Source organism: Gallinula chloropus (assembly GCF_964237585.1).
Source record: "Gallinula chloropus genome assembly, chromosome: 15".
NCBI classification, from domain to species: domain Eukaryota; kingdom Metazoa; phylum Chordata; class Aves; order Gruiformes; family Rallidae; genus Gallinula; species Gallinula chloropus.
This window is the reverse complement of record NC_140100.1, coordinates 7,456,071-7,483,501: the sequence shown is the minus strand read 5'-3', so window position 1 is coordinate 7,483,501 and position 27,431 is coordinate 7,456,071. Positions and strand designations below refer to the sequence as shown.

Below are 27,431 nucleotides of genomic sequence, written 5' to 3'. Positions count from 1 at the left end.
CTCAAATGCAATGGTTTTCAGGCTCTAGCACAAGAAAGGTCTGGAGTGCTTTCTGCCCAGACCCAAAATCATTACCTCCCAGAAGTACTGAGAGCCAAGCAAATGACACCCTGAACTCCTCCGCCCCACTTGGCGGAACGTGCCAGAGCAGCTCGTTTTCTGAGCACATGACTCACCAGGTACATCATCGCACAGAATGCCTGGTCATACAGTGCTGACTCTCAGCTTGGAGAAGGAGAACTAACAGAAGGAAGGAGGCTGAAAACTGAACAGCAAACAAACAGCCCAACTTCTGATTTGCTTTCTTTGAAAATGAGAAAGTTCTCTGTTGTTACATCCCCAAGTTGGCCACTGAAAACAAAGATCAAGTCCATGGCAAGGTCTTAGGGAAGCATAACAAACATACAAAGAACATGATGAGTTATTGCTGGCTCCTACTGAGGCACATAAATATCCCAGGAAAACTAGGAGTATGCAGCATGGGAACACAAGAGAATTTTGGGACAGAGAAGGTACTTTAGTAGATACACACACAAACTCCTGTATCTTTTTTCAACTGGAGCTGATGCAAGCCTCAGGAGTCCATCTTATACAACACCATCACCTTCACTTCTTCACTGGCACAAAAGAGTGTGTTAGAGGGTGGAGAAGCATCAGCATCTCTCCCTTTTGCCATCACACAACTAATTACAGCAACCGTTTGTGCAGCCTGTAACAGCTACCTGCTGCCCAGTACTGATAAACCGAAAGTCAAACCACTGCAGAAACAACTGTGGTTTGTGTCATTGCTTCCCCTAAACTGACAGTCCCTCGACTGATGATGCTGCACTGAAGGAGAGAAGCACTAGCATGAAGTTAAATAGATCAGCTTGGCTCCTGATGACCAAGATCTGGGCTGAAGTGGGAGGCCCTGGAGCAATCAGCACGGCCAGCCCTGCTGCAGAGCCAAGAGCATTTCTAGTATCCCAGAGACAAAACCAACGGCTTCCCCACAGGCAGGAACACAGACACGTAGTTCTGCTATGGTCACCTCACATGGAGAGGACACAAGAAACACAGCACCTTCCCCATGCATGTTCTTGTCAGAGAGAAGCGGCACATCCTGCCAGCACACCCAGTACAACAACTTTTAAAGTTTTTTAGAGACTAAGAGTACAAATTTGTTTGAAAATCTGCCACATCTTCCGTTAGTTCCCTGGAGTTACATGAGGCAAAGCTAGCTGTAAAGACACGTGATAAGCAGACAGCTCAAGATTAGATTTCTTCATTATTTGGCAGTAGTTAAAGTTCATACTTATGGGCATAGTTCTCAGACTTAGAAGTTACTGTTACTTCTGCATCAGCTTGCTTTTGACATCAACAAAGAACGGAAAAAGGCATTGTTTTAGAAAGTGATCTCTCTCCAGTATTGATAAAACAGAAGAGAAACAAGAACACCAGCATGAAAAGGCTGTGACAACTCAGCACTGTGATGGGTAGCCTGGCTCTCACTGGGCTCCAGCCATCACTCAACATGCCAACTCACGTGGTCTCCGAGCTGTAGGAAGTACCACGTTTTTCCTAAAACAGAGCCAGCAAGAGGAAGGAGTAGGCAGCATAGCTGCTCCTAAAACTTGCTATTCACCCATCCAGGGTGGGCAGGATAGGAAGGCCTTCCTCCATTTTCTCTCTCAGCTTACAAAAGGCTGTAAAATCCCTATGTCCTCAAATCAGAGCCTGCCTTTGATATCCACTGCACAAACATGAAGATGTGGTGTTTAAGCAAGCCACCCAGGTCATCATCTACCCAATCTGACCTGCTAGAGCAGCCAAGCACAACGGACAACTCCACCCTACCAAGCAAGGCTATTTTTGCTTCTGTGCTTGAGGATCAAAGCTTCTCCCTAAAAAAGCAATGATCCCAGGGGCTAAGACCCCTTTGGCAGCTGTTCAGGCTGGAAGAAAACTCTCCTTTTACAGGATACTCAGACTCAAGCAAGCACCACACCCAGGGTAATAAGCACCACACGAGTTATGTGTTAAACTAGTATCATTGACAGCACAACAGCAAGAACATCCTATTAAAAATCTGTAACTAAATCAAGGAATTCTAATATTCATAACTGAACTTAAAAGCACTACCCTCTGGGACACTGGAGAATTTCCCCTCAAAGACTGCTCACTTCATTCACAGTCATGTTGCTTTTCATAATCTTGTCCAGAAATTCAATCAAGCTCCAGATAAAAATCTAATCAAGTTGGACAAGCTGAATTACACAGGCTGTTATTTCAAGTCCTTTAACGGGAGGTCAACTCAAAGTAAACCTCTGATGTCCCAGGACTGGACTGGGTTTATTTCATGTAGTTCATTGCTGTAGGCACCGAAGACCATCTTGGTTCCCCTTTAATTCCCCAATTTTAGTGGAACATTTAATCTCTAGACAAGCTAGGATAGTCCCCTCACCTTTTTGCTTATATCCTTAGTGATTTCTCCAGTCACAAAACCCTCTCTCCCAGGTATAGAACAGACCTGCTCTCCACAGAACTCACATTAATATAGTTGTTCCTCAGCTCTGGAAAACATGCCCACCCCTGGGAGCTACTGCCAGTCTGAAGGTAGCAAACATCCTAACACAAACATAAAAACCCATGGTTTGCCAGAACTAAAGTCTTGCAAGGGAGATACCACTTCTTCCTCAGCATCATACTTCCATAGGTAACAGGACAGCAAATGCTCCCACTAGCCAAATACATTTCAAACAGAACTATTTCTAAAATACTGAACAGATTAACAGAACTAACAAGTCTCCAGCCAGCAAGCCACTCCCCATCTTCCTCTCGTTCAGCATATGTAGCTCAGGTCATTTCCTATTTCAACTCCAGCAGGAAGAGCTATTTCAACCAGAGCACAGAAATGAGATGCCCAGACTCAGTGGCTCTGCACTGCACCAAAGTGCTTGGAAAAAAGGCTACTGATTAAAGGAAGGGTGCTGTTATCTCCAACACACCAAACATCTGAAAGGATGTTCCCTCCCAGACACTTCAATGTAAGAAGTTCAGCTCCCTTCCTCTTCTTTTTTTTTTTTGTTAAATAAAGACTTTATAAAACAAAACGAACTGTTGGTTTGCCTGTGTATCCAGCCAGCTTCAAAATTAAAAGTATTCCTGACATGTCTCCGTTCCAGGTTGGTTCCTGGTGAGTATCTCCAATATTTTACATATCAATTTTTCTTTCTAGAAACTAAGCTCTAGGGAGAGTGAAGAAGCTCAAGCGTATTTATCAGGCTTGACACCTTCTATCAATATGAAGCACTAGAAAACAATTTCCCTGATAAATGGATGGGCCCAAACCAGTCACATAGCTCCGTATCTTGCTGCCAACCTCATTATTCTTTTAAAGAGGTACAGCTCTGCAAATGGCTTCAAAATGCAGACAAATTTGCAACAGAGGGACTTGTAGCTACAGTCCTCACCTTCCCTGCATGACAGACATGCAGCTGAACCCAGGGCTGTAGTGAAGACAGTCCTCTGTGTCCCCCTGTAAAGTGACATCTAATCACTACCTTCACACCCTATGTCAACACAGTATGGCAGTGTGTCACAGCCAGGTTGTGTCCAAAGCTTTAATGCACTCCGAGGAGGAGGAGATGCACACACAACACCCAATAAGAGCATCAAATCACAATCTACCACTGTGGCAGTAAAAAAATTGACCAACTGCTCATGTGGCAACAAGAGCAACTCAAGACTATTAAAGTGATGGAGAGTGTGGTCTTCAGGGCAGAGAGAAACAAGGAAGAATAAGATCTGAAAAGGATGGGTTGATTTAACAGGATTTATTTACAATTCTGCAGGTCACAAAATCACCAGGAATAAAACACTATGACAGACCACTTTCACTAGTGGTACCGTGGTTTGTTCTATCAGCTTTCAGCATTGTTTCCGATTCCAAACCAAGAAAGAAGCCATAAAAGGAAGGAACCAGCTAATCTATAAGCCAAACCCAGAGGTGTGGTTTTTCCATGATAGCTTTTTTTTAACCCATGTTTTAGAAAAAACTATGGAGTCACATGAACACATAAGTCAGCCAGGAACCTTTTATTTGGTTCCCATGTTATGCTCATTAATTTAACACCCCAAAATATTCTGACAAGGAGATTCAACACAGCGCCTTGTGTGTCCCCCACACCCTCCCACCCATCTCTCGTGGGGCTGAAGCACAGGTACTCGGAGCCCCTGACCCAGGTTTATGCCAGACCAGGGTCACAGCACCTGACAAGAAGAAACAGCCTTCTACATCTGGGTCAGGGGCTCAATCAGGTTCACTGGGCAGTTATACAAATACTCTAGCTTCTAGCTGGTAAAACTACTACTTCTTGCACCAGGACTAGTTACTCTATAACTTGAATCAGACATACCTCTGCACTGCTGCTGAAGACATGTTTTCAGCCAGGTCAGCTCTGATTTAATCACTCAGCAGCTCCAGAGTGCAGTGTGTTCCAGCCACCTTCCTGGACCATGGCCTCGGGAACCACAGATTTCCACTTCAGGTAGGCATGATTAATGAGTCTTAAAGTAGCAAACTTTATTAGGGAGAGGAGAGCCACATCAATTTTGGGATTCTCCACACAAGCCCTTGTGTTTAGGTCTTTTACACAAAGGCACGGTGGTGAAACCACAGATTTGTACCATTTCTCCATTGAGGTCTCACCTCAAGAGGCCTAGCACAGACAAACATCCATGCTCACAGCCCAAATTAAGTTTAAATCACTCTCAGTATGTTAGACCATGGGTACTAACAATATTTCTCTTGTAGAGAAACACTGTCCCACAAGCAATATGCATGCATTTAGTTCAGATGGACACCAGAAGCAGCTTCACCAGTGCACAGAGGTCTTGGCACCATGGCACTGACACAGCACTGCCCTTCCACAGGAGTTCAGCAGGAAGAGTCTGATGCTTTTAAAAAAAACAAAACAACCCAGGTTTCCAAGGCTGCAACTCAGTTGTGAATCTGCACAAAAGACTTCTACAGAGAAAGCTAGTGAGGAGACTTTGAGCACACAGCTAATGCCACAAGCTGGAACCTGGCTGGCCACAGGCCACGCCTCCCTGCAAACAGCCTGCCACCGCAGCTCGCACACCCGTGTGCGGCTTCCACCTCAGCCTACTTTGCAGGTCCGTACTAACCTTGACGTAATTCAGTACATACTACCTAAGTCTTCTAGGTGGTTTAGGGATTGCCAGCAACAGCTCACTCTGCCTTGGGTGTCTGCAGCATAGCCACCTTAAAACCAAGCACGGGCCTTCAGTCCCCAGACACCCAGAGGTTACCTGTGCGCAGCCTGTTATCGCTTCCTGCTGCAGTTAACACAAGCACGATTTCCAGTGTGTGTTTCAAAATCAGTCATGGTCTGCCTAGCAGGGGCGATTTGTGGATGTCAAGAAAGTTCTACCACTTGTAGAGAAACAGGCTCATTCCTCAAATGTTCAAATGGTGAGTACGAGCCACACAGCAAATCCTGGTCTGCACATCACCGATGGCATGTCCCAGGTTTTCAGTGTACAAACAGGCAAACATTAAGTCACTGTGTTTGCAGGGATTTCAATGTCAAGGTGAAGTTTTGTTGTTTTTAAACAACTTCAAAGATTCTCCCCCTCTACTCTGCCCTGGTCAGGCCCCACCTGGAGTATTGTGTCCAGTTCTGGGCTCCCTGGGATAAAAGTGACAAGGATGTCCTGGAAAGAGCCCAGAGGAAGCTACAAAGATGATGAAGGGCCTGGAGCATCTCCCCTTTGAGGAAAGGCTAAGTGAGCTGGGACTGTTCAGCCTAGAGAAAGACTAAGGGGGGGGACCTTATTAATGTTTCTAAATATCTTAAGTATGGGATGCAGGGGGAAATAGCCAGCCCCTTCTCAGTGGTCTCTGGAGACAGGACAAGGGGCAATGGCTGCAAGTTGGAGCACGGGAAGTTCCACACCAATATGTGTAAGAACTTTTACACAGTGAGGGTGACATAGCCCTGGGACAGGCTGCCCAGGAAAGTGGTGGAGTCTCCATCTCTGGAGATATTCCAGACCTGTCTGGGCGCCGACCTGTGCAATATGAGCTGGGGAGCTGCTTTGGCAGGGAGGTTGGACCTGAAGATCTCTCAAAGTCCCTTCCAACCCCTATGATTCTACGAAAGCTTCCATTCAACTCATAAGATAAGGCCTGTGATGGTCACTTCCCTTTGATCCTTTAAGCAAATCTAAGCACCTGTATCACAGAATTGCAGGGGTTGGAAGGGACCTCGAGAGATGCCAAAGATTTTTTTACAAGCCACGCACAGAGGACTTGAGGACACTGCGTTTCTCCGGGTTGTTAGAAAGAACAGTCTTTCCAAGCACAGCACAAAGGACACATTTAGCAATGCTCCACAGTTCAGGAACAAAGAGTGACCTCTCCTAGCACTAACCCCAGCCTGTGTGCAGCAAAAACTTCTGCAACACACAGATGCAGAAGAGGAAGCGACACTTCAGGCAGCCAAACCTTTCCTATTAGGTCCGGGATTGAAAAATGCACAAGACAGCAGAATTATAAATCACTTGGTCATAACTTCAGCAGGAAACACTCTGCTCTTATCAGAATTGCTTCAAGCCACCCCTGTTAATGCTAATCCAGTCACTTGTGAACACGGAAGCGCCCTTGATAGAGAGGGCCATTGTGGGGAAAGAAAAAAGAAGTCTTTCCACATTTGTTTTTGTAGCAGCTACATCTGGGGAAGAAATTACTGCAGAGCTTCTACCTCTCAGCAGAGCACTGCTTGGATCAGTTTTAGCGGCAGAAATGCAAACACCATATGCTCTGCTGAAGCTTTAGCTGCTCAGAGCTTCAGAGATGCGTGTCTCATCAAGATGTGACACCCACCCGGGCCTCTGTGCTAACCCTGTGTGTCCCCCCTCGGACACAGCCACTGAACAGGCTTCATGACTTGGGATTGCTGCTCCAAAGCCAGGCCTGGAGTACCAGCACTAGTACAAAGATAACAACAAACAGCTCCCCTGTTGCTGTTGTCACACTTCAGCCACACACTGATAACGGCAGAGGCAAGCCATCATCCTGACATGCCAGCAGCCAGCAACGTGGTACTTTTAGGACCATCCAAGACATGATTTACATACTGCTACGGATGCAGAGGTGCACCAAATGCCAACTTTTGTCTAGGAAAGAAGAGATGCCCTCAAGCTAAAAGAAAAATCTGTGCCTTTTATAAAGGCTCTGACTGCAAATTAGTTTCCCCACTTGTGATCAACTTGCCCTCTGCAGTCTTTTGCCTTGTATTTTACTGGGGAAATTTAAGCCACTTTGGGCATTTGCTGTTGATACAAAGACTTTCCCCATTCCTCCACTCTAACAGGCTATTCATCTCCCTACTGTAGATCTGCATTTTGAAAGCACTGCATCCTCCCACCAACAGTCTCACTAGTCAGCAGCCCTGAGTTTTTGACCTTGAAAGCCTTAAACACACTGAAGCCCTCCTTTCAGATAGCAGCAGCAATACTGCTTGCTGAGGATAAAATTGTAAAGAAGCAGGAGGAGGAGGCAAATTTTCTTCCTCATCCCAAATTGGCTGATAGTGTCATCCCCCTCAATGCAATCCTGCACTACGCTTCACACCGACCCCTTGTATTTGTCTCTAGCTAGGTATACTGTAATTATCACCTGTATGGTATATTTCTGCGTCTTCTCAATGCTACCTTTAGATTAATAACTGGTGCTCAAGTTAAACCCTTCCTATCCATGGAGAGTTGCAACAAGCCAGCATCTGCATCTGCCACATGAGTAAAAGCAGCTGCTGAAGCAGGACTCTACAAGCCATCACACCAGCACCATCTGAAGCTGCAGCGTTCCCTGCTCACCAGGTCCTCACTCTGCTGTCCTGCTTTTAACCTCACATCTGGTTCAGAAACACAGCCCTTGACATTCAAACTGGAAGTAGGAAGATGGATCCAGAAGAAATCCAATGGAATGCAGCCAGCTGCCTTGTCCACTTACTATGCACTCATGTACTGCAACATGTTGAAGCAACATGGAGTCTGGATAGATTCTGTTCCTGGAGAGGACTATTTAATCCAGCCTCACGTACAACATCCAGGCCACAGCCACTGCTGACAGATGAGTAGTGGGCCATTCTTGCTGTGAACTCTCCTTGTGTTTCCTCTGACCTTTGGCTTGGCAAATCATCCAACATAGACCTTGCAGTGCTTTACAATGACTTCAATACATTTGCAACATCACCAAGGTTGGCCACTTCCACTAAACGACATCAACAGAAAAGCATTTACCAGTCCTCCAGGGAGTGCTTACAGAAAACTTAAAAAACCTAAAGTTGGGCTATTTAAAAACAGCTGTTGGGGCTGCCACCAGATCAGCATTTTGCAGTTAGAAGTTCCCCAATGCTGAATGCAGAAATACATGATCTCATCTTTTCTGGCGATTGTGGTTCCTCAAAGACCTTTTCATCAGATCTATACCAGTAACTGGTGCTTAGTTACTTATTTGCTGTTTGCCAACCATCTCCTCCTTGTTTATTTTTAATTCAGTTCCTTTCAGTTCACTACCATGACTGGATGGACTTTCAGCCATCTATCTTGACTGGTGAATCACATTCCTTAGCCTTATTATACATGGAGGTATTAACACTGGAGGTTATCTTCATTGTTAACTTTGCACTTGAAAAAAAACCAGCTCTTGTGAGGCAGATAGCTGATCTGCACAGCTTATTTGGAACATTACCACAAAGTGGGACTCACCGATGTGTAAGTGGAAATCCCCCAGGCTGTTCATGGACTCTCCCATAAAAGACACTGCAGAAGGAGGCCAGGTGGACCTTTTCATGTTTGAGTTATTGTACACTTATTTAAGCCAGGTTGCACCAGACATTCAATTTGCATCTAAAATCTCAAACTTAAGATCCACCCTTCCCTACATATGCTACTTCTTTCTAATCTTCACAGACAGCTATTTTAAGTCTCATCTGTGACCTTACTTTCAGATAGGATACTCTCTGATGCTAATAGGGAACAGAGAGAAGCGAAAACCATAAGCTCTGTAATAGGACTCTTAGTATCTCTTACTGTAGCTTATTCTCTAATCAGGTGAGGCTGGCAGACCTCACTAAGTACAGGACCAGCAGCATAAATACATCCGCTGCAGATGCTCTGAAGCTCAAAGGGAGAGCCATGTCCTTCTTGGCTCTACCACTTCTTTTGTATCACCACTAGTGATCATGATGCCTTGCCAGAAACTCAGCTCAGCTCACTGAAAACACCATCACCAGAAGTAGTAGTTTGGGTAGCAATTGGGAGCTGGATCTGCTCTGACCAAACGCATTAGATGAGAGGGGAACATGATCTGACTCCCAAGCCATACAGAAAGCTGGATCTTTGACAAGAGACTTTTCACAGCACTTAAAGGCTGGCAGCAGTTGCCTGAAATTCTTCACCCTTTTAGCAGGTGTTAAAGCTGCTGGGAAAGAGCCAAGCAGTACTTTTGACTCTCTGAAGCAATCAAACCATTCGTTACATCACCCAAACACTGCAAAAAGTAAAAGCATTTCACTAAATAGAAGTTTTGAGCAGCCCCAAGATAAGATACCCTGAAGCCACAAAGCAAATATCTGCAATAACTCTCGTGTCTTCTTGTTGCTTTTTATTGAATGAAAGCAAGTGGTGCATAAACTGCAGAACAAAGTAAAGCAGGGCATCTGCTCAAATGCTCTTACAAAGAATTCAATAACTGTTCTCACTTAACTCTATGCAGCATAAAACCCACCATGATACCTCTGGCAGTAACTGTGTGCAAGTAAAGTAGCTCTCTTTCCTTTATGAGTCTGCAGAACATCACAAGACACCGTTAGTCTTCACTGCAGAAGGAGCTAGAGAGAGGAGCTTTTCATTTGCTGGTTCTTCCCATCATCTTTAACAATAAAACAGCTCAAGTTTTTTACCACAGAGAGAAAGCAGGCTCAAACATGTACTGAGAAAGCATTTTAATTTAACTCTACAGAGAGTACTAGTGCAGCCCTTACCCTTAGAATCCTTACCCTCTCCAGACTGGGGGGTAAGAGTGTTTTTGATGGCTGTGTGGAAAGGCAGAAGGCAGGAAGAGAGACAGCTAGATTACGTCCTTTCTGCCTTTGTGGTTTTAATCACATTAGCTGAGACAAGGCAACCTTGAGACTTGCACCTTGAGATCACTACCAGCCTCCCTGTAAGGTTTACCTTGGTTTGCTAACAACACACACACTCACCTTCTCAAGGCCTTGTTGCATTAAAGACACACCTCCTGCTACACACGTGCACGTGTGCCCTTCCTCCTCCCCAGCCTGCCAGTGACAGAGTCTCTAGGTGCCACACAGCACACGAAGCAGGATGCTGCTCTCTGTACACACGTCACTGCATTTCCCCTTCCTTGCTCTGCATTAATGAGAGTATTTACATGAGGGGATTCTTCCTTCCTAAATTCTTTGTGCCCTCCATCCTTAGTAGGCACCATAATCCTGTTTACGACACGCTGGTTGCCATAGAAGTGATTATATTGTCACTAGGCTTTACCTTCAGGTGGAAAATGTGTAAGTGAAGGAACAGGAGCAGGTTTTTGTGTGCATTTAAAGACATGATAGTGCAATCCCCCTGCAGTGACTAGAGCTTTAACAGTAGCTTCCAGAGGCAGAATCTGACCACGAGGAATAGCATGGCATCAGATTTTCATTTGGTTTTCTCCTATAAATCAGGTGTTTCACCTTCCTGTCACTGGATTTCACTCTTTCATTTCAGATAGTGCCCTACAGCTGAAGAGCGTAGTCCCAGCCACTTCCCCAGAACACTGAAGGTTTTTCTACATTAGTCCAAAGGTTAAGGTGACAGTAGTAGCAAGATCACATAATCAAGCTCCACAACTCTAACCACCCTTTTGTTGATTACTGTCTTTTACAAAGAGCAAGAATTCAGCGAGTAGAAACAAGAGACACAGACTGTCTCAGATCTGACGCGCTCTGCGAGACGCATGACTAACCCGGCTTGAGCAAGCAGAGCAGGACAGCGTACGTGCCTGGAATACATAGCCCCACTTGGAAGCCTCTACCAGGGGCACAAGGACAGGGGGTTACCTGGGTGCTGCCTGGAAGTTAAAATACAGGACAGCTAAGAGCACACCATGAATAGCCTAAGGGCCTGCTCCTTACAAGCTGGGAATAAAAGAAGACACGTTCCTACCTACCAAGACCCCACTCAGCAGCACTAGAGAAGCTTTTCATCTTTAAAGCCAGGACTGTACAGGGAGGCAGCACCCTGAGCACAGCATTGATGCTCACATGCAACAGGTAGCACCATTCCCCTGGATGGATGGACAGATGCCTCTGAACTCTTGCCAGACTAGAGCACAGCTGCAATCACCAGGACACTTATCTAGATATTGAAATACTGTGTCAAAACCTAAAGAGCTGCTGCATGATCCAAACCACAGCTGCACCATTCTTATCCACATAACATTCCTGGTTTGACTACAGGAAGAATATATAGCTTGCAGTTAACATGAAGCGTTGTGCCATATAATACATCCTTACCACAGCACTATGGTTCTGTTTCACACATGTACTGTTCTAACAGGAAAAAATATTCCTCGCTGAGAACAAAGCTGAGGACTGCAGTGTATTTTCCAGAAGCTCTGAGCCCTTGGTAGTTATCCTGTGTTACAGCACGCAGGAGAGACTGCCCACTGACCAAGGTCCAAGTGCAGCTACACATAATCTCTGTTTTCCTCTAGGGAAATGAACAGTGACTTGTTAGAAGTTAGTAGCATGTTAAAGGCTAGTTGAGTACAACCCCAAGGATTAAGGCCTTGTAGGACTGGGTTTAGTGTCAAAGTTGTGGTGTATGTGTTTGAGTAGGAAGTGAAAGTAGCTGGTGGATCCTGTCTGAAGGTACAGGTGTCAGCAAGAGCGCTCAGCATTCAATGCATCAGTCATCAACAGAATATTTCACTGCAGAAGGGAAAAGAAATACAGACATATGTGGTTTGAACTCGAGCCTTGATAAGTATTCAAGGGCTATCCTTGAAACTGGTTCTTTATATTTCATTTATTGCATCAAGTAATCAAGATCATTCTTACTGAAGCCAGCACAAGTAAACCAAACCTAATAAGTAAGTTAGTGCTGAAAAGTCCTTCCCATAAGCTTTACCTGCATTTCGCCCATTGGATATGCTACTGCTGTGGTAGGAGAGACTCAGCTCCTCCCATGCCAAGGCACAGCAACATCAGAAGATGGTTCAGGTCTATCCACCAGACAGACCTGGATCTGCAGTGCTCTTCAGCACTGGAATCACAGTAAGAGGTGGTTCAATCACAGGCAAAAGACGCAATAGCTACCAAATAGTCATTAAGTGTATTTAGGAGCAGTAATAAGACAAGCAGCAGTTTCACACGGCATCATTTTCTTGAGCACAAAATTAAGAGCAATGAAACACTAAAGCAGCCAACTGAATTTTAACAGCTGCAACAAAATCCACACAGACTGGAGTGAGACACACGTGACCCCGCAAGCAGTTGCCTCAGTAAGAATTTCAGACTTAAGCTAGGTCTACACAGACAAGAGGAATTCACACACCAAGGAGAGGTTTAGGGTAACAGGAATATCATACCTTCTCATCACCTTCTGCTGGGAGGAAGGGAAAATTCACAGCTTGTCCCTTCCTCTGTTTCCCATAACCCCCACATCGCCCAAGGCAAAAGCTAAGCTGCACTAATAAAAACAGCAGAGCTAGCGTAAACTGTCCAACCTCGTTACTTACACCTCAGCAGAACGCTCCCAGCATCTACTACCACTCACATGCCTTCTCCAAGAGCCGCCCACTGAAGCACAGGCATTGGAAGCACATCCCAGGGTGCTGCTTGTCCACACAGAGATTTTTTTTCCAACAGCACTGGGCATATTTTATATCCATCACCTTTATTTTACCCTTTAACATTAAAACGCTTTTGAAGAGCTTGTGTTTGAAGAGGTTTTAACTTGCAGCAAGTCAAGCTGAAAAAAAGCTTGAAAGACAACCCCTGCAGTGATGAAGAGGCTCGCTGTTTGAGTGCCCAGCCTGCCCCACAACATGGTCCCCAAGAACTTTACCAGGATTTCTATGTGGTTGTACTTAGGACAATCAAAGGCTATTTTAACCTTTTAAGTTTGTTGTTGCCACTAATTTGTCTACTCACGTTGATTCAAGGTCTGTTGTCTAACCTAGAAGAATTTTGGACGTACACATATATAAGGAACATCCAGAGATCCAGCCTATCTGACCTTCAGCGACTATGGGTGAAACCCTGCCCTGCCTAAAGCTCTACACATGACTCAGTTTTGTAAGCTGACAGTAACTCAGACTGTGTGGAGAGAGGATGAGAAGGGCAGACAGAAAACATCGGTCACATTTTGAAATACTCAAAGGCACACAGGAAACGCTGCACAGTGCTTTCAAAATAGCACTCTCATCCAAAGTAAAGACTTCTGTTTAGCTACAGGAGCAGTGTCAAGGAAATCATTCCATCCTCGCTGGATGTGCTATCTGTGCTTTCCACTAAATCCAGACAGAAAAAGACCCAAAACACAGCTGATCCATTTTTTCCTGCCACCTACAACAACTGAAATGGTTTCCCTCTTAAGGGAGCACAACCATTAATACTTGCCACTGACTAGAAGCACTTCTGGTCTTGTGCAATAGCTCCCATTTTTTCAAGTCCAAGGCGTTTGGTCTAAGCTTACTCAAGTTCAAATCCTAAGGAAAAAGAAGCAAACCTATCTTTTCAATTGTATCCATCCAAGCCCTCTGACAGCCAGCTATCTCCATCCCTAGCCTCTTTCTAGGTCTGTGTCTCTCAGTATTACTTGCACTTGACAGCCTGTCAATCCAAATCTAAATGGAGATCATGTTTTCATTGTCTACCATGGCATTTGCTGTGATCATAACTACAAGGAGAGTTGCAATGGGTTAGAAATAACAAGTCCTTCCCTGAAGTCCTTTCAGCTTTTCCTCTAGTTCTCTTTCTGAAACAAACAAACAAAAAACCCCAAACACCAAAATCCCACCACACAAGTATTTCAAAGGTACCAGAAGTAGCAGAAACTTCTCTCAGAAGACCGTGGTCATCGGTTGCAGGGGTCACCCCACACAAAGTAGTTGTGAAAATTACCTTCCTTCCTATTTCAGAAACAAGAAGAGATTATAAAATAATTGAAGTTTAGTATTGTTTCCCCCTCCCCAGGTCACTCAAAAAAAGTACCTGGTACTTTTTATTGTGAAAAACACTTGACCATTTCCTGACTTCCAAACAGCAAAACAGGCTCCGTTTGCAACCCCTGCAACCACTCCTCTTACACGTTTATTCCCAAGTAAAATTCCCTGGGGCGCCAAAGTTTTAAGAAACAATGTTTGCATAACTTGTCATTAGATTCTCCTTCCTCTTTTCTCTCCTTGAAAGTTACATTGTTACACCTCCCAAGGAAAAAATATTTATAAATGGGGCAACTCCACCCTTCTGGCTTAGTTGAAGAGCAGGAGGGAGGATTCAGCCAGGGGCCAACCACTGTGCGCCCTTAGGTGCCTCCTTCCATGTTCCTCACCAAAAAACAAACCATGTAGGAGCTCAGTACATCTGCATTTGCCAGAAATCCACAATTTCTGCACAGCTTACTACAGCTGCAAACGTTCCTAGGCTCTGATAATTATAAGCTCATGGCTGGGTGTCTAATTAAAGGAGGAATGAATTAATGAGTTTTACCAAAGGCTTTTGAGTCACTATTCTAATTCTCACCCTTAATCGGCAGCAGGACACTCAAAGGACAGCGTGAGCAGGATCAAGAGCAGGGAGGAGGGATAAACCACCCCCAGCCAATGCCTCCCCCATCACGTTCCTCTCCCACACGTCACTGTCATTCAGGCCCTGAACAGCCAGATCAAACCTGGCAGGGAAACGCCTGGGCCTTTTGGACAGCCGAAGACAAAAACGCTTCCTGAAGCGGCCACAAAGCCCACGCCAGCCTTTGAATGCCAAAAAGCATCGAGATGCCAGGCGAGAGGCTCTGCAGAGCACCGACTCCACCGCTCGCATTCACCCGCGGCCCCAGCCCCCACCGTTACAGTTCAGTCACAGGCTCCCAAGGAGGCAGAAATTGAAAACACGTTTTCATTGAAGCACAGCTTGAATTTCATGAATTCCATTACTCTCGACTTTCTCAGCATTTCCTGGAGCAAATACTGTAAAACAAGGGAGAAAGAGGGGCCGTACGCAGGGCAGCAATCGGATGCTGCCCTGAGAGGAGACTACAGGGGCACTTGCCGTTAGGGATCAACACAAAGGAAGGTTGCTCTTAAGGTGAAGAAAACAAGAATATGCTAAAAGTTTAGGGAGGAAGGACAGTAACAAGTGTCTCAGAACAGTAACAGCACCAGATCCTTCCATAGCAAAGCTACAGGCACGGCCCAGACCCAAAGCGGTACAGCTTCGGCAAGGCACAGAAAGCGTTCAGTAGGCTGGAGAAAACCCAGCTACTGCAGCAGGCATCAAGCTCACCAGTTTACCAGCTACAGGAACTTGAGCACACTGTTAAACTGCAGAAAGCTTACCCCAGGAAAAAACATCACGTACAGTGAGGTCATACTCTGCCCACTGTGTTATTCAGAAGTCTACTCAGCACACCAAAGCCACTATGATCAGAGACAACAGGTAACGCCAAGCAATGGATCATTTTTTCCACATGTACAATTGTGACCCAATCGACTTTGGGATTATTCAGGTTTGCTAATCAACACCCCACAGAAAGTCTTGGTGCCATTACCAAGAGATACTTTTAGTGGTTTCTTCGCAGACACCCCCTCTCCTCTCCCCCAGCTCAGGCCTTATCTTAGGGAGCATTACGTCACCGACTGCACTGAGTCCTTGTAACAGACACTATTATGCAACTGAAGTGCCTCCATTTGGGTTTTGGTGTTATTTTGAATTTCAGCCCTGAATAGAAGGCTTGTTTAAATTCTCTGCATGAACAGCAGCATTTTATAGACTGAAAAGGGTGTCCGTGCACAGACACCAACACTGGCATAACAACGTGTCTGAATGTGTTACACATTTGTGAAACACCCATTCCCCACATTCCCTGTTCTCCTTCTCCAGGAATAAGTCAGGCATTGTTAGGACTGAGTAGCCGTACCTTTCACCCTAATTTCACACTACAAAGGACTTTCACGTCTGCGTGGCTTCCCTGCACATGTAGCTCCATTCTAAGATGTCAGTCAGAAAAAGCACTGAGCAGTGACTGAGGAAACCACAAACTGGAGCTGCACCCTCAGATTCAGTATGGGTGAAGGCCATCGTCAGCTCTTACCACTGCCCAAACGTGTTCCCTTGTTAAATAATAACTTTAAGTCTGGCACATGTCACACCTGCTGCTACCCTCATACCCAACTGCTCAGAGAAGGGAGTTGGTAACAAGTATCGTGACTGGGTTACACCAACTGCTGTGTCCACATATTGCACACTAACCTACTTTTTGTTTTTTTTTTTTTTTTTAAAAAAAAGCTTTGCAGCCTTAGGCACACAAATGACTACCTTGCTACTTTGCAAGATCATGCAAATTTGTGGTTTTCCAAACCCTAAAGCTCACAATTATGAGATGAGACTCAAAAACTACAAGCAGCTTTTTACCCAGAATTTTTGTTTTAAAAAAGTTTGAAATTAAAGCCTTTGCAGTATCAAAGCACACTGTGTTTTGCTCTTTCCTAGTTCATCTAACATAAAAAAAGGAAAAGAATGAAATAGCATCAGCACAGCACTAACCCAGTGCCCATCTATTAGTTGTCAGCAGACCCTTTCTCTACGCAGCAATAGCCATTTCTGGTTTGGGGATAAACAGCCACTGCAAAGCAACCATCAGCCTCAGCAACCCCCTGAGGCAGAGGAAAGGGAAGGATTTCCAACAGTGATGGCCTTTTCCTGGGCTTTCTTTTTTTATTTCTAACTGCCATCTGAGTGCATCCCCAGGACTGAAAAATCTTCCACGGTGAACTTGATCCTCCTTGATTTTAGTTCACCTGTCTTGTTAATCATCATCATCATCTAAACCAATGAACTAGTAGGATGACATACCCAGAAGTCCAGACAGCCCTGCTGAGATGGGAGCAGCATTACTGGGGTTTGTGGGGAATTTTACAGCTATTATTATTAGGGACAACTCTTCAGCATGTATCAGTATGTCCCTGGGTATTTTGAGTCTTGTCCACGTCTTAAAAGTGATAATTAAAGTTAATTAGAGAAGGTAATCCTGATATATTCCCAGGTTATTCAAACCTCCCCTGAATCCTAGAGCAAATAAATTCCCAGACATCACGCCCCTTCCCCCAGCTGTGGGAATGAAATTCAGCTGAAACCAAGCCAAGTTCCTCTGCCCACTCAAGAGGAATGGGAAATCTCAATGTAACTGGTGGAAAGTTTACTACTAAAAGATAAAACAGAAACAAGAGGAGAACTGATAGCCATCAAGAGGTTAGTTGCAAATGAGATGCTGACTTCTCTCCACCTCACGGAAATGAAGAGTGAGCCCCACCTTACTCAGTGCTTGCTTGCAGCCACCCAAGCCTATCCACTCGACATTAAAGAATGTGAAAGAACGACTTCAGGAGAAGCCTTAGCCACCACTGCTTAGTCTTCAGCACATGGATCCTTTTGGGTACAGAAACGAGCCCAGAAAGGAGTCACACAGAGCTTACCAGGCAAGCTCTGCCACAATTCAGCCTTACCACATCAACATAAAGAGCATCAACTGTTGGTTTCGGACTTCACCCTTTCTTTCCATCAAGAAGTGTGCTGGTGGGGGGAAGGGGTGGGGGAGAGGTAAATACCACGGGACTGGAGGGTGCCCAACTGTTCGTTCTGAAGACATGGATGTCAAGAAGACCCATGTGACAGAGGACCATAACTTTTGTCTCTCTCATTCCCAATAAACAGTTTCATTTACAGGTTCAAAAATAAATCTAATCCCAAAATTCAAGTAAGAGATCAAGAAGACTTGTGGCACAGCTCCCTAATCCTCACTGGGATTAAGTCAGAGGAAAGCACCTGACGTCCACCCTTAATCTCCAGAGTCAGTTGTGCCTAATGGGATGTGTTCTTCTAGGTGAGTATTTCTCACTTTCCCTAATAGCGAAGAACAAGGAGGACTGAAAATCCACACCAACATCTGCTTGAAGCACTTGTTTTACAGGACCAACATTTAAACAAAGGCCTTTTGTTAACCTGAAGAGTGTGGATTTTCCTCTACTCAAAGAGGCATTAAGAATTGAGGGAATGAAAAAAGAAAAGAAAGATGGCAAGACAGGACTGATTTTGATTGGTCCTTTGCCAAAGTGCTACTGATCAGGCTTTGCACGAAGACAAGCTTCCCAGGCAGCTGTATCATTTGGGTGGCAAACTGAAGATTAGAGACTCTCATCTGTACTTTCAGTTCCTGGGTTAGAGACTCTCATCTGTACTTTCAGTTCCTGTTTAGACTTTTTTCCCCAAAGCAAACGCAAACTATGTCTTGAAGGTCAGCTCCTCCCAACCTGTACACTCACGTGTACAGGGCAGTGCAGTACACAGGCAGTGCTCAGAGGTGGTGGATCCATCACCCAAGATTTACTGCAGAAGTAATTAAATCCAGACCAGGAGACAGACTGTTACACTCTCATAGAAAAAAATAAAATTAGAGTCTTTTCCAGAGGACAAATGTTATCTTGGTGCAGAAGCCCCAAGGTGCCAGTGGCTGGTCACCACCTCACCAGACTGTTGTTTTAACCCTGATGCTACTCCTCCAGCAAAGTCTTCCAGCACAAGACCTTCAGAGCACCACATGCTGCACTGAGGTCTCCTAAAACTAGAAAGCTCACCAGGCCTGGCAAAAGCACTTTCTCCATGCAGGATTACTACTTCAAGGACTCTACCCAGATGAAGCAAGCACGGTTTCCATCTTTGCACACTCACTTGCATCTCCTTTCCCTCCTCCCCCTACATGTTTTGCATTTCTCCAGGTCACCTTTTACCCCTCCATGTGTACTTTGGGGTCTGCTAAAACCATACATTCAGAACAGTTACTTTTTTTGACTAGAGTAAGGTAATCTACAGGCAGGGTTTCCAGCAACTGTTGGTTCTCAGGAGACCATCTGAAAACATAGCAGCACAGCATGGGTCAGCAAAAAAAGTAAGGCTGCAGACAGAAAGCTGGCAGAGGTTGACTTTTTTCCTGTCTGTGTACCATATGCTGCTGCATGACTGGATGCGTGGTCAAAAGAAACCCTTCTATGTCCACCTTTGGTAAAGATCAGCCATCAAAAGCTGTCTTGACTCTACATTTTTGGTCTCTTACTACACTGCTGTTCACAAGTAAAGGCTCTTCCAGTTCAAACATGGAGTAGAGGAGTCAGACCACAGCACCAATTTGCTGATAAGACCTATTACTGCACGGTTACTCATGCAACTGAGACCAATGAGCAAAGGGAGGAGGGGATTTACCAGCAGTTCTTAAAAACCTAAAGACAACTTCAATTTAATTAGAAAACATTAGATTCTACTAACTGGGGTCACCTAACCTTGATTGTATTTCCAGAAAACTAGTGCTACAGCAGGATAGCTGATCAGACCTTGGAAGCAGTCCATCTATTCTTGAAAGAAACCTTCAGTCTAACCCCTTTAAGAAAGGCACATTACCCTCTGACTTCGAGCCAACTAGACAAAAACACGTCATCCAACTTGACTACAACACATGTTTCCAATTTACAGAAAGACTCTTGGTTTCAGAAATGAAATAAGACGCCAGTACAGTAGAGGAAGTTCTAAAACAATCTCCCTAATCCAAGTTTTTTTGGCAGTTTAGGCTCCATCGTGTTTCTCCAGCCAAGAAATACTTCCAAAGACGACATTAGCTGTTATGTGTAGGGAAACAGCCTCACAGCGCCAGAACGTACCTGACAGAATTAATTCCTTGCTGAACCTTTGCCTACAGGTTCACACATGGCCTTGGATTAGAGTCTGCAAGCCAAGAAAAAAAGGCAAGTGTTGTTGGGCTTGCACAGCACCGTTCCCCAATGGATCCCCCTCAGCACACACAGCAGGGGAGAAAGAATGTTACAACACAAAAGCACTGACAGATGTAGGATAAGAAACTCCTGGGTGACAACACCAAAGGGACCATCTCAAAACCAAGGACTAGAGCATACCCTGCGGTACCAATGCTTCCGATCACGTGGTTCTGCATCTCAACTGGTGTGAATCAGCAGCCATCCAGTCTTCTTCCAAAGCACAGACAGTTGCCATCACACCTCCCATCCATGCACTGTGTTGGCAGCGCTGAGCCTCACAGAAAAAGCACAGGAGTGGTGCAAGGAAGGCATCTCAAAAGATGCTGGAGAATTTTGCTTTATCCTAGCCTGATTCATGCACAACCGATGTGCTCACAGATTCAGGCCATCATTGCCACTTCCCAGCAATTAAGAAGAAATCCATGTCAAAGCTTAGCTTTTACAGCCTCTTTTCCTCCTCACTGTTTGTAGTACACTTCTCAGCATACAGCAAGACTTGAGAGCTACAATAAAGTGTTGCAGGCTCCTTCTCTGTCCCTGTGAAGGACACCCTGTCTCAGGTGGATATCCCATTACCTGTTGTTGTGCTGTATTAAAAAGCTATTCAGCTCTTCTCCTTCTTTCCAGCATGCAACCTCCACACTACCTCAAGGCTCTTTAACCAAATCTACCCTCAGATACCAAATTAATTCAACACCGTGCAACTAAGTCACAAGTAGAAGTACTTAACATTACTAAATAGATTGAACTAGCAACAGCAGCAGTCTCAGGACCATCTTACTGGTCCGATTAACTGAATTGGAAAGTAAGTGGACACTACTGGTAAGATCATCATCATTTGTTCAGCAGCAAAAGCCACGGAGACCAGAATGAGTATCAGCATGATGCTGTCAGGAGGAACACCAGATTTGCTCCATTTTCACATTCCCTTCACTCTGGAGTTTGTGACTCACTACACAATGAAAAGGCTTTGCAGAGCACTGCAGTATGACTCAGATGAGAGCACAGCCAGAACAAAACTGTTCATATCAAGATATCTTCAACCCCAATGATTCACGGGGAGGATTAGGAAAAGAACTGGTCTGATAAGATCCTCTATAGGGATGGCTTTGGAGCAAGTCCTGCAAGCAGCACACGAAGGCAGCTCTGACAGGGCTCCCCAGCAGGGCAAACCCCCCTCCCTACAAGAAGAATCACAGCCCCAGCTCATTCTACATTGAAGCTCTCCTCCATTCCCCCAGAAAGAGGAAACAGCTACTTGCACTGTTGTCCACAGCTTGTCACGAGGTGTCTGAAGGACATACACACACACACATATACATTTTTAAACAATCTAGTCCAGAGGGGAAGGATCTGTTCTGCTCCACCACACTCCCACACACACCACTCTAACCTAATGCAACAAGAATACGCTGTGGGAGAAGATGAGTAGCAAGTTATACTAAGAGAGTGTTTCAGGGACAGACTCAGGTGAAGAAGGTCCTCAGCCAAAACCTGCAGCTGCGTTGAGTTCAGCCCTTGGCAACAACACAGCCATTAGTATTTCTCATGCTTTCAGACAAAAGGAGGAAGCCCTTGTAGGCTGGTAGACAATGGACACAGCCACCTTGAGACAGGCCAGTGCACAGTGGGTGTCCCTCCTGCTCTGACAAAAGGGACTACATGGAGCAGAACAGCACACCAGCCATCAGATCTACGTCCTTCGACATGTTCCTCACCATCCAGGGTCCCAGAAGACACAAAGACCCAGACTTCAAAGACCAGCAGTATGTGCTTATCTATGAGCTACATGTGCTTCAGAGAGGTTTCTGGGGACAATAGCTTGTCTGCTGCTTCAGTGGAATAGTGGCTTGTGTATTACAGTAATCCTCACCAGGCAGAGGTGTAAAGCCTGTTAGATCAGCAGCTGTCTCACCTGTGGGCGCATGTGGCACTGCAACAAGTGATGTGACAACACTCAGATCCACGAACTGTATTTCTGTTCTGGCTGAAGTGGGATGTTCAGCTGATGAGCAAATTCAAAGCCAATCATCAAAAACCCAAGCACACACACAAAAAAAAAAAAAGGTAAACCTTTACTAAGTGGTTACTGAAGAAAATGGGTTTATAAGGAAAGCAATGTTTTCCCTGGGTCATGGGTTGGGAAATCTTTCCTACAGAAGCAGTGAAGAATCAGAAAAAGTATGTTGCTTCCTTCCTCATAACACCCCAGACTGAGAATAGACATCGAGCCCTGCCGCATGCCTATTTATGACAGCAGTCTGGCTACCCAATGACTTGAAGTCATGGAAGCTTCAAGGTGTTTTCAGTTCAGTAGAGGCAACCCTTCCTTACTACAGCTAGGGACAACATGCCCTTTAACTCCCAAACATCCCCCACCGACCCCTCTTCAGCCAGCAGAGAACTCAAATGCAACTTGCAGCTTAACAGCTGATACTCAAGAACCAGGGTATTGGCCACTAAAGGAATAAAAACAAAAACACACACAGGTTGTGCCAGCGAGACCTACAAAGAAAATAAAATGATGGAGCATTTACATTAAAAAAGGTCTTTCTTATTTTCAAGACACATACGATCTCATCTGCTAAATACAAAAGGCTCCTGAAGAGACGCTGCCAGCACCGGCTGCAAACAGAGCAAGAGATGTAAATTCATAAGAGAGCTAATCGAAAAAGCAGGAATTCAAACCAAAAAGCCCTCAGATCAATTTAAAGCATGAGAGACCGTTTAGCATTACAGTTCCCACTCCTGGATTAAGTTTCCTGTTTCACTGCATGAGAATTAATCTACATGGCTAACGAACTCCAGAGTCAACTCAAGGAGCCACAGCAGCTTCGTTACATAACCGGTGACACCGATAACACAGGCTGCGTTACCGGAGCCCGCTTGCCGTCCCTCACCAACACCAAAACCAGCAGAGCTGCTGCTCCTCAAACCATTCTCCTGATGACAGACGCTTCAGTAATCCAGACATTCGGGTTTGGATTTGATAATATATTTTCTTGCCAGCTGATGTTAAGACTTAAAAGGCCATCTACTGCTGTGCAAGAAGCCCTTAATATCATCAAGGGAGGGGAGGCAGGCACACAGGAGAACAGCAGAAGGCTCCAAGTCGGAATATGATTACTGAAAAAACACTACCTGACAAATGAACACCACCCCAGATTGTTGCAAGGAATGCTTTCAAGCAATTTAAGTGAAAAACAGTACATCTGCTGTCTATTCAAAGGTCAACAAGTGCTTGTTTTGTGATAACATGCTCCCAAGAATGTCCTTCCATGAACTCTTAACTTCTGATCCTCAGCATCTCATATCCCCTGTTTTAAAGGCAGCTACCCTCTGAGGTCATGGAAACACAGTTCAACCACTGTGCAGCCTTACGCCTGTGTGTGGCCATCTTGAACTCTGCTAAACCAAGGGAACCAAAACACCTTAACGAATCGCAGCCTCGAATGCAAAAGTCACATTAGAAGCCTGTTTTGTGTACTGATTTAAAGGCACTTCCCTGCACCCCCCCCACCCCCATCGGTCTTTAAATAAACCTCTCTCATTTTGCTCTAGCTCCAGCCCTCAGATCCATTCATCTGCTCGAAACAAAAAGCCAACCAACAGGCAGTGTCTTCTCGAGTATTTCTAATACCTTTTCCTTGTGGGAAAAACAAGAACAGCTCATGCACCCCAGGCTCTGGGCCCGTGTGCGCGGCAGCGGGCTGTGTGTATATAGGACACTGCAAGTATGTTCAGAGAAGCAAAATGGTGTTTTCAGACCCAGGGACCGTGGCAAAGCAAGGCAGCAGAGCCACTGCAGCTCTGTTCCAAGATGACAGCAGAGAACACAGATGTCAGAGCACAGAGATTTCACTCTGCAATCATTTTAATTACATGCCTAGCCAACCAAGCACGGGCTACAGGCTAAGCGGCATTAAAAACATTAAAAAGCGGCACACAAGTGTTCCGAGAGCATCTCCCCTGCATCCAGTCATCTGCCTTCCAGCAGGCGGGTCGGCAGCCGGCGCGGAAAGGCACCGCCGGCCTCTCTGCAGGTCACGGCGCTGCGGGGCGGCTGACGAGCCCGCACAGGTAGCGGGGCCGTCACCCGATGAGGGGTTACGGCCAGGCCAGGGCCAGCAGACGTCCGGCCGGTACCTTCGCCTGGACAGCGCAGCTTGTGGCAGCCTCCTGGGCCGGGGCATCAAACCCAGAGCTCGGGCTTCCCGAGAGACGGGGCCAGCTCCGGGCTCCTGCTCGCCCCTCAGCGGGACGACGGCCTCCTGCCCCCAGCCCGGGCCGTCCTCAGCCCGTCTCGGGCCCCCACCTGCCCCACGGAACACAGGAGACGCGGTACTAGCGCACACCCACCCCCCCTCTCCCCTCCAAAGCGAGCCGACTGCCCTCCGCGCCCCCTGCCCGCGCAGCCCGCGGGCGCGCAGCCGCCTCCGCCCGCGGTGCGAGGGGCCCCCAGGCAGGACGCACCCCCGCGGCCACACGCGCAGACCCCGTGCGGGGACCAACCTGCTGGTACTCGGTGTCGTGCGGCCGGAAGTCAGCGGAGGTGAGCTCCCAGCGCAGGCTGATGTGCGGCAAGCGGTGCAGCAGGCTCACCCACCAGGGCGGCGAGTAGCTGACGCCCGCCATGCCCGGCTCGCCACCTCGCCTCACCCCGACCCGCCGGCCATGGAGCGCCGACTGCTCGCTCGCTCGTTCGCCTCCCTCCTTCCTTCTTCACCCGCGCCCCGGCTGGCGGCCTCGCATGGCCGGCACCCCGCTCCTCCTCCTCCTCCTCCCTCCCTCCGCGCCGCTCGCTCCCTCTTTGTTCGCCGAGAGGCTCCACCGCCTCCGCGCCCGGCGCCGCCCGCCCGCTCCCATTGGCGCCGCCGCGCCCCGCCCCGGCCGCCGCGGCCCCTCGGGGCTGCCCGTGGCCGTGGGTCCGGGTGGGCTGCGGGGCAGGGAGGTGGCGGTGGGCTCTTCGGGGTCGCCTTTCGTGACACCCGCCTCTCTGAGGGTCGCCCGCCCCTTGGCAGCCATGCTTGGTGCAGGGACGCGGCGCCTTGGGGGTGCTGTGGGGGTCCCACAGCCGGCGTCAAACGATGTGCCCTTCCCTCACACCAGAGACGGACCCTCCAGAATCACCCCGGCGTGTGCCCAAGCCACGGGCACCAGCACGTTCACTGGCCCCAATGAATGCTCAGCGCTGCCCTTGCTCCCGGGCTCTGGTCCCTCTTTGCTACCCCAGCCCAGCTTGGCCCTTCCAAATGCTGGGCAGAAATTTCCAGAAGCACAAGGTGTCTGAAGGGCCCCTTGTGTGGTTATTCAAACGTGGATATTCTTCACCTGCTCCAAGGAGACACGATGCTTACAGGTTTAGCTCCCACCACTCTCTGTAGGCAAAGCTTTGGCCTCTTCCAGACCCTGACCCAAAGCCAATTACATCGCTTCATTAACCCCCACGTGCCTGGAACTGCCAGCTTGCTTTGATGGCTACATAAATCAGAGCCACAAGTTAAACACCTAAGTATTGAAGCAACGACATCATCTTGGCGCACAACACAGCAGGGCTGTGCATGACATTAACAGCACGTGTGATGCTCCCCGCAGAGCATTTTTAGTCTTCAAGGTAAAATAATACAAGCAGACCCCCTCAGAGGGACATGTCAGAAAACAGCACATAAATTCTCTGGATATCGTTAGGATAGCATAGTAAAACAGAAAAGAGAGCAACAGTAAGCAGCAGCAACCTGAACCTATTCGCTTCATTAAGTAGATCGTACAATTCCTATTGCAACTGAAGTGCAGGAAAAACCTTTTCCAATTTCTTTTAAAAGGAGCAGACCACATAATTTTGTTCTTGCTCTCCCTGCAAAGTGAGGCCCAGCATTAAAGCAGGAATTCCTAAACTTGGCTGGTTGATTCAGACCATCTCTTGGGCCTTCACTTTCTCCATATGATGATACAAACCAATGTATCCCAAAGCCACGTGTTTTATGTATCACTCAGCACTGGAAGAGGACAAAGGACCATCCAGTCTTCAAACAAACCTCAAGCAAACATCTCACAGGTCTTACTGGCTTGAGAAACCCTTGTCTAATTAGCACTGTTTAGAATTAGAAACCATAACTGCCCATGGAAACTCAAAAAATATTGGAGTGCCGTGTGTACTGTTGGAAAAACAAGGGTTATACCAACTGCTTTTTTTCTCCTAAATGGTGGCAGGTCAGTATATAGAGACATTTCTTAGCAAGTATGATCTTACTACTTTTCCCAAATGTGGGACTTTATACCACACACTGTCCTCACTGGTGCATTTTATAAATAAGTAGAGCAATAATGCTAAAAAGGGCTGTTTAACACATTAGGGCCAAATAAACATACCTCTGCTGATGAAACGTAACATCAACTTCAACAGTTTTTGACTAGGACGGGATTTTCATCTGAGCATTATCAGCGTAGCTAAAAAGAAATCTTATCTTTCACAAATAGCATTAAGACACACGTCAGAGCCCACAGCCACACGGTATGTGCACCAGAACAAGATATACAAAGGTACAAGATATAAGACCTCAACTCCCTCTACCCTTCTTCAAGAAAAGTTCTTATTTTTCTGCAGGAGGACAGCAGAACAGCCACCAATTTTGTACTTCTTTCTCCCTCCTCCACTTTTTGCAGTGACAGCAAGTTATTTTAAACCTAAATGTATTTCACCTCTGGTTCAAACAACCCAAAGACAAGGAGCTGAGACACCTCGCTTGGGGGCAAGAGAGACCTAATCTAGGGCCACAAAGATGATTAAGGGCCTGGAGCATCTCCCCTGTGAGGAAAGCTGAATGAACTGGGACTGTTCAGCTTAGAGAAAAGAAGACTGAGAGGGGATCTTATTAATGTTTATAAATATCTCAAGTGTTGGAGACAGAGAAAAATGGGCAGCCTCTTCTCAGTGGTCTGTGGGGACAGGACAAGGGGCGATGGCCTCAAGGTGGAGCACAGGAAGTTCCACACCAATATGTGGAAAAACTTCTTGATGAGTGTGACAGAGCCCTGGGACAGGCTGCCCAGGGGGGTGTGGAGTCTCCTTCTCTGGAGATATTCCAGACCCACCTGGACACCGACCTGTGCGACCTGTCCTAGGGACCCTGCTTTGGCAGGGGGGTTGGACCTGATGAGCTCTGGAGGTCCCTTCCAACCCCTACAGCTCTGTGAATCTGTGAGTCTCTGCACAAGCCACTTACACCACAGAGTTTATGCAATTTGGCACCAAAATGCTCAAGGCTGGAATGTGTCCTGCAGGTGTTACTGCTGCCACAGGCCTTTGGATGGACAG

At 46.5% G+C, this 27,431-nt stretch overlaps 1 protein-coding gene across 1 annotated transcript in view; it reads right to left on the bottom strand.

Moving 5' to 3' along the window:
- Positions 1-24,751, bottom strand: part of TTYH3 (tweety family member 3) — a gene marked incomplete at both ends in the record, with an annotated part of 71,057 nt that extends 46,306 nt beyond the window's left edge. Inside the window, one exon of the mRNA XM_084271187.1 lies at positions 24,629-24,751. Within this exon, the coding sequence (XP_084127313.1) occupies positions 24,629-24,751 (123 nt within the window). The remainder of the gene's footprint in view (positions 1-24,628) is intronic.
- Positions 24,752-27,431: the final 2,680 nt, after the last annotated feature.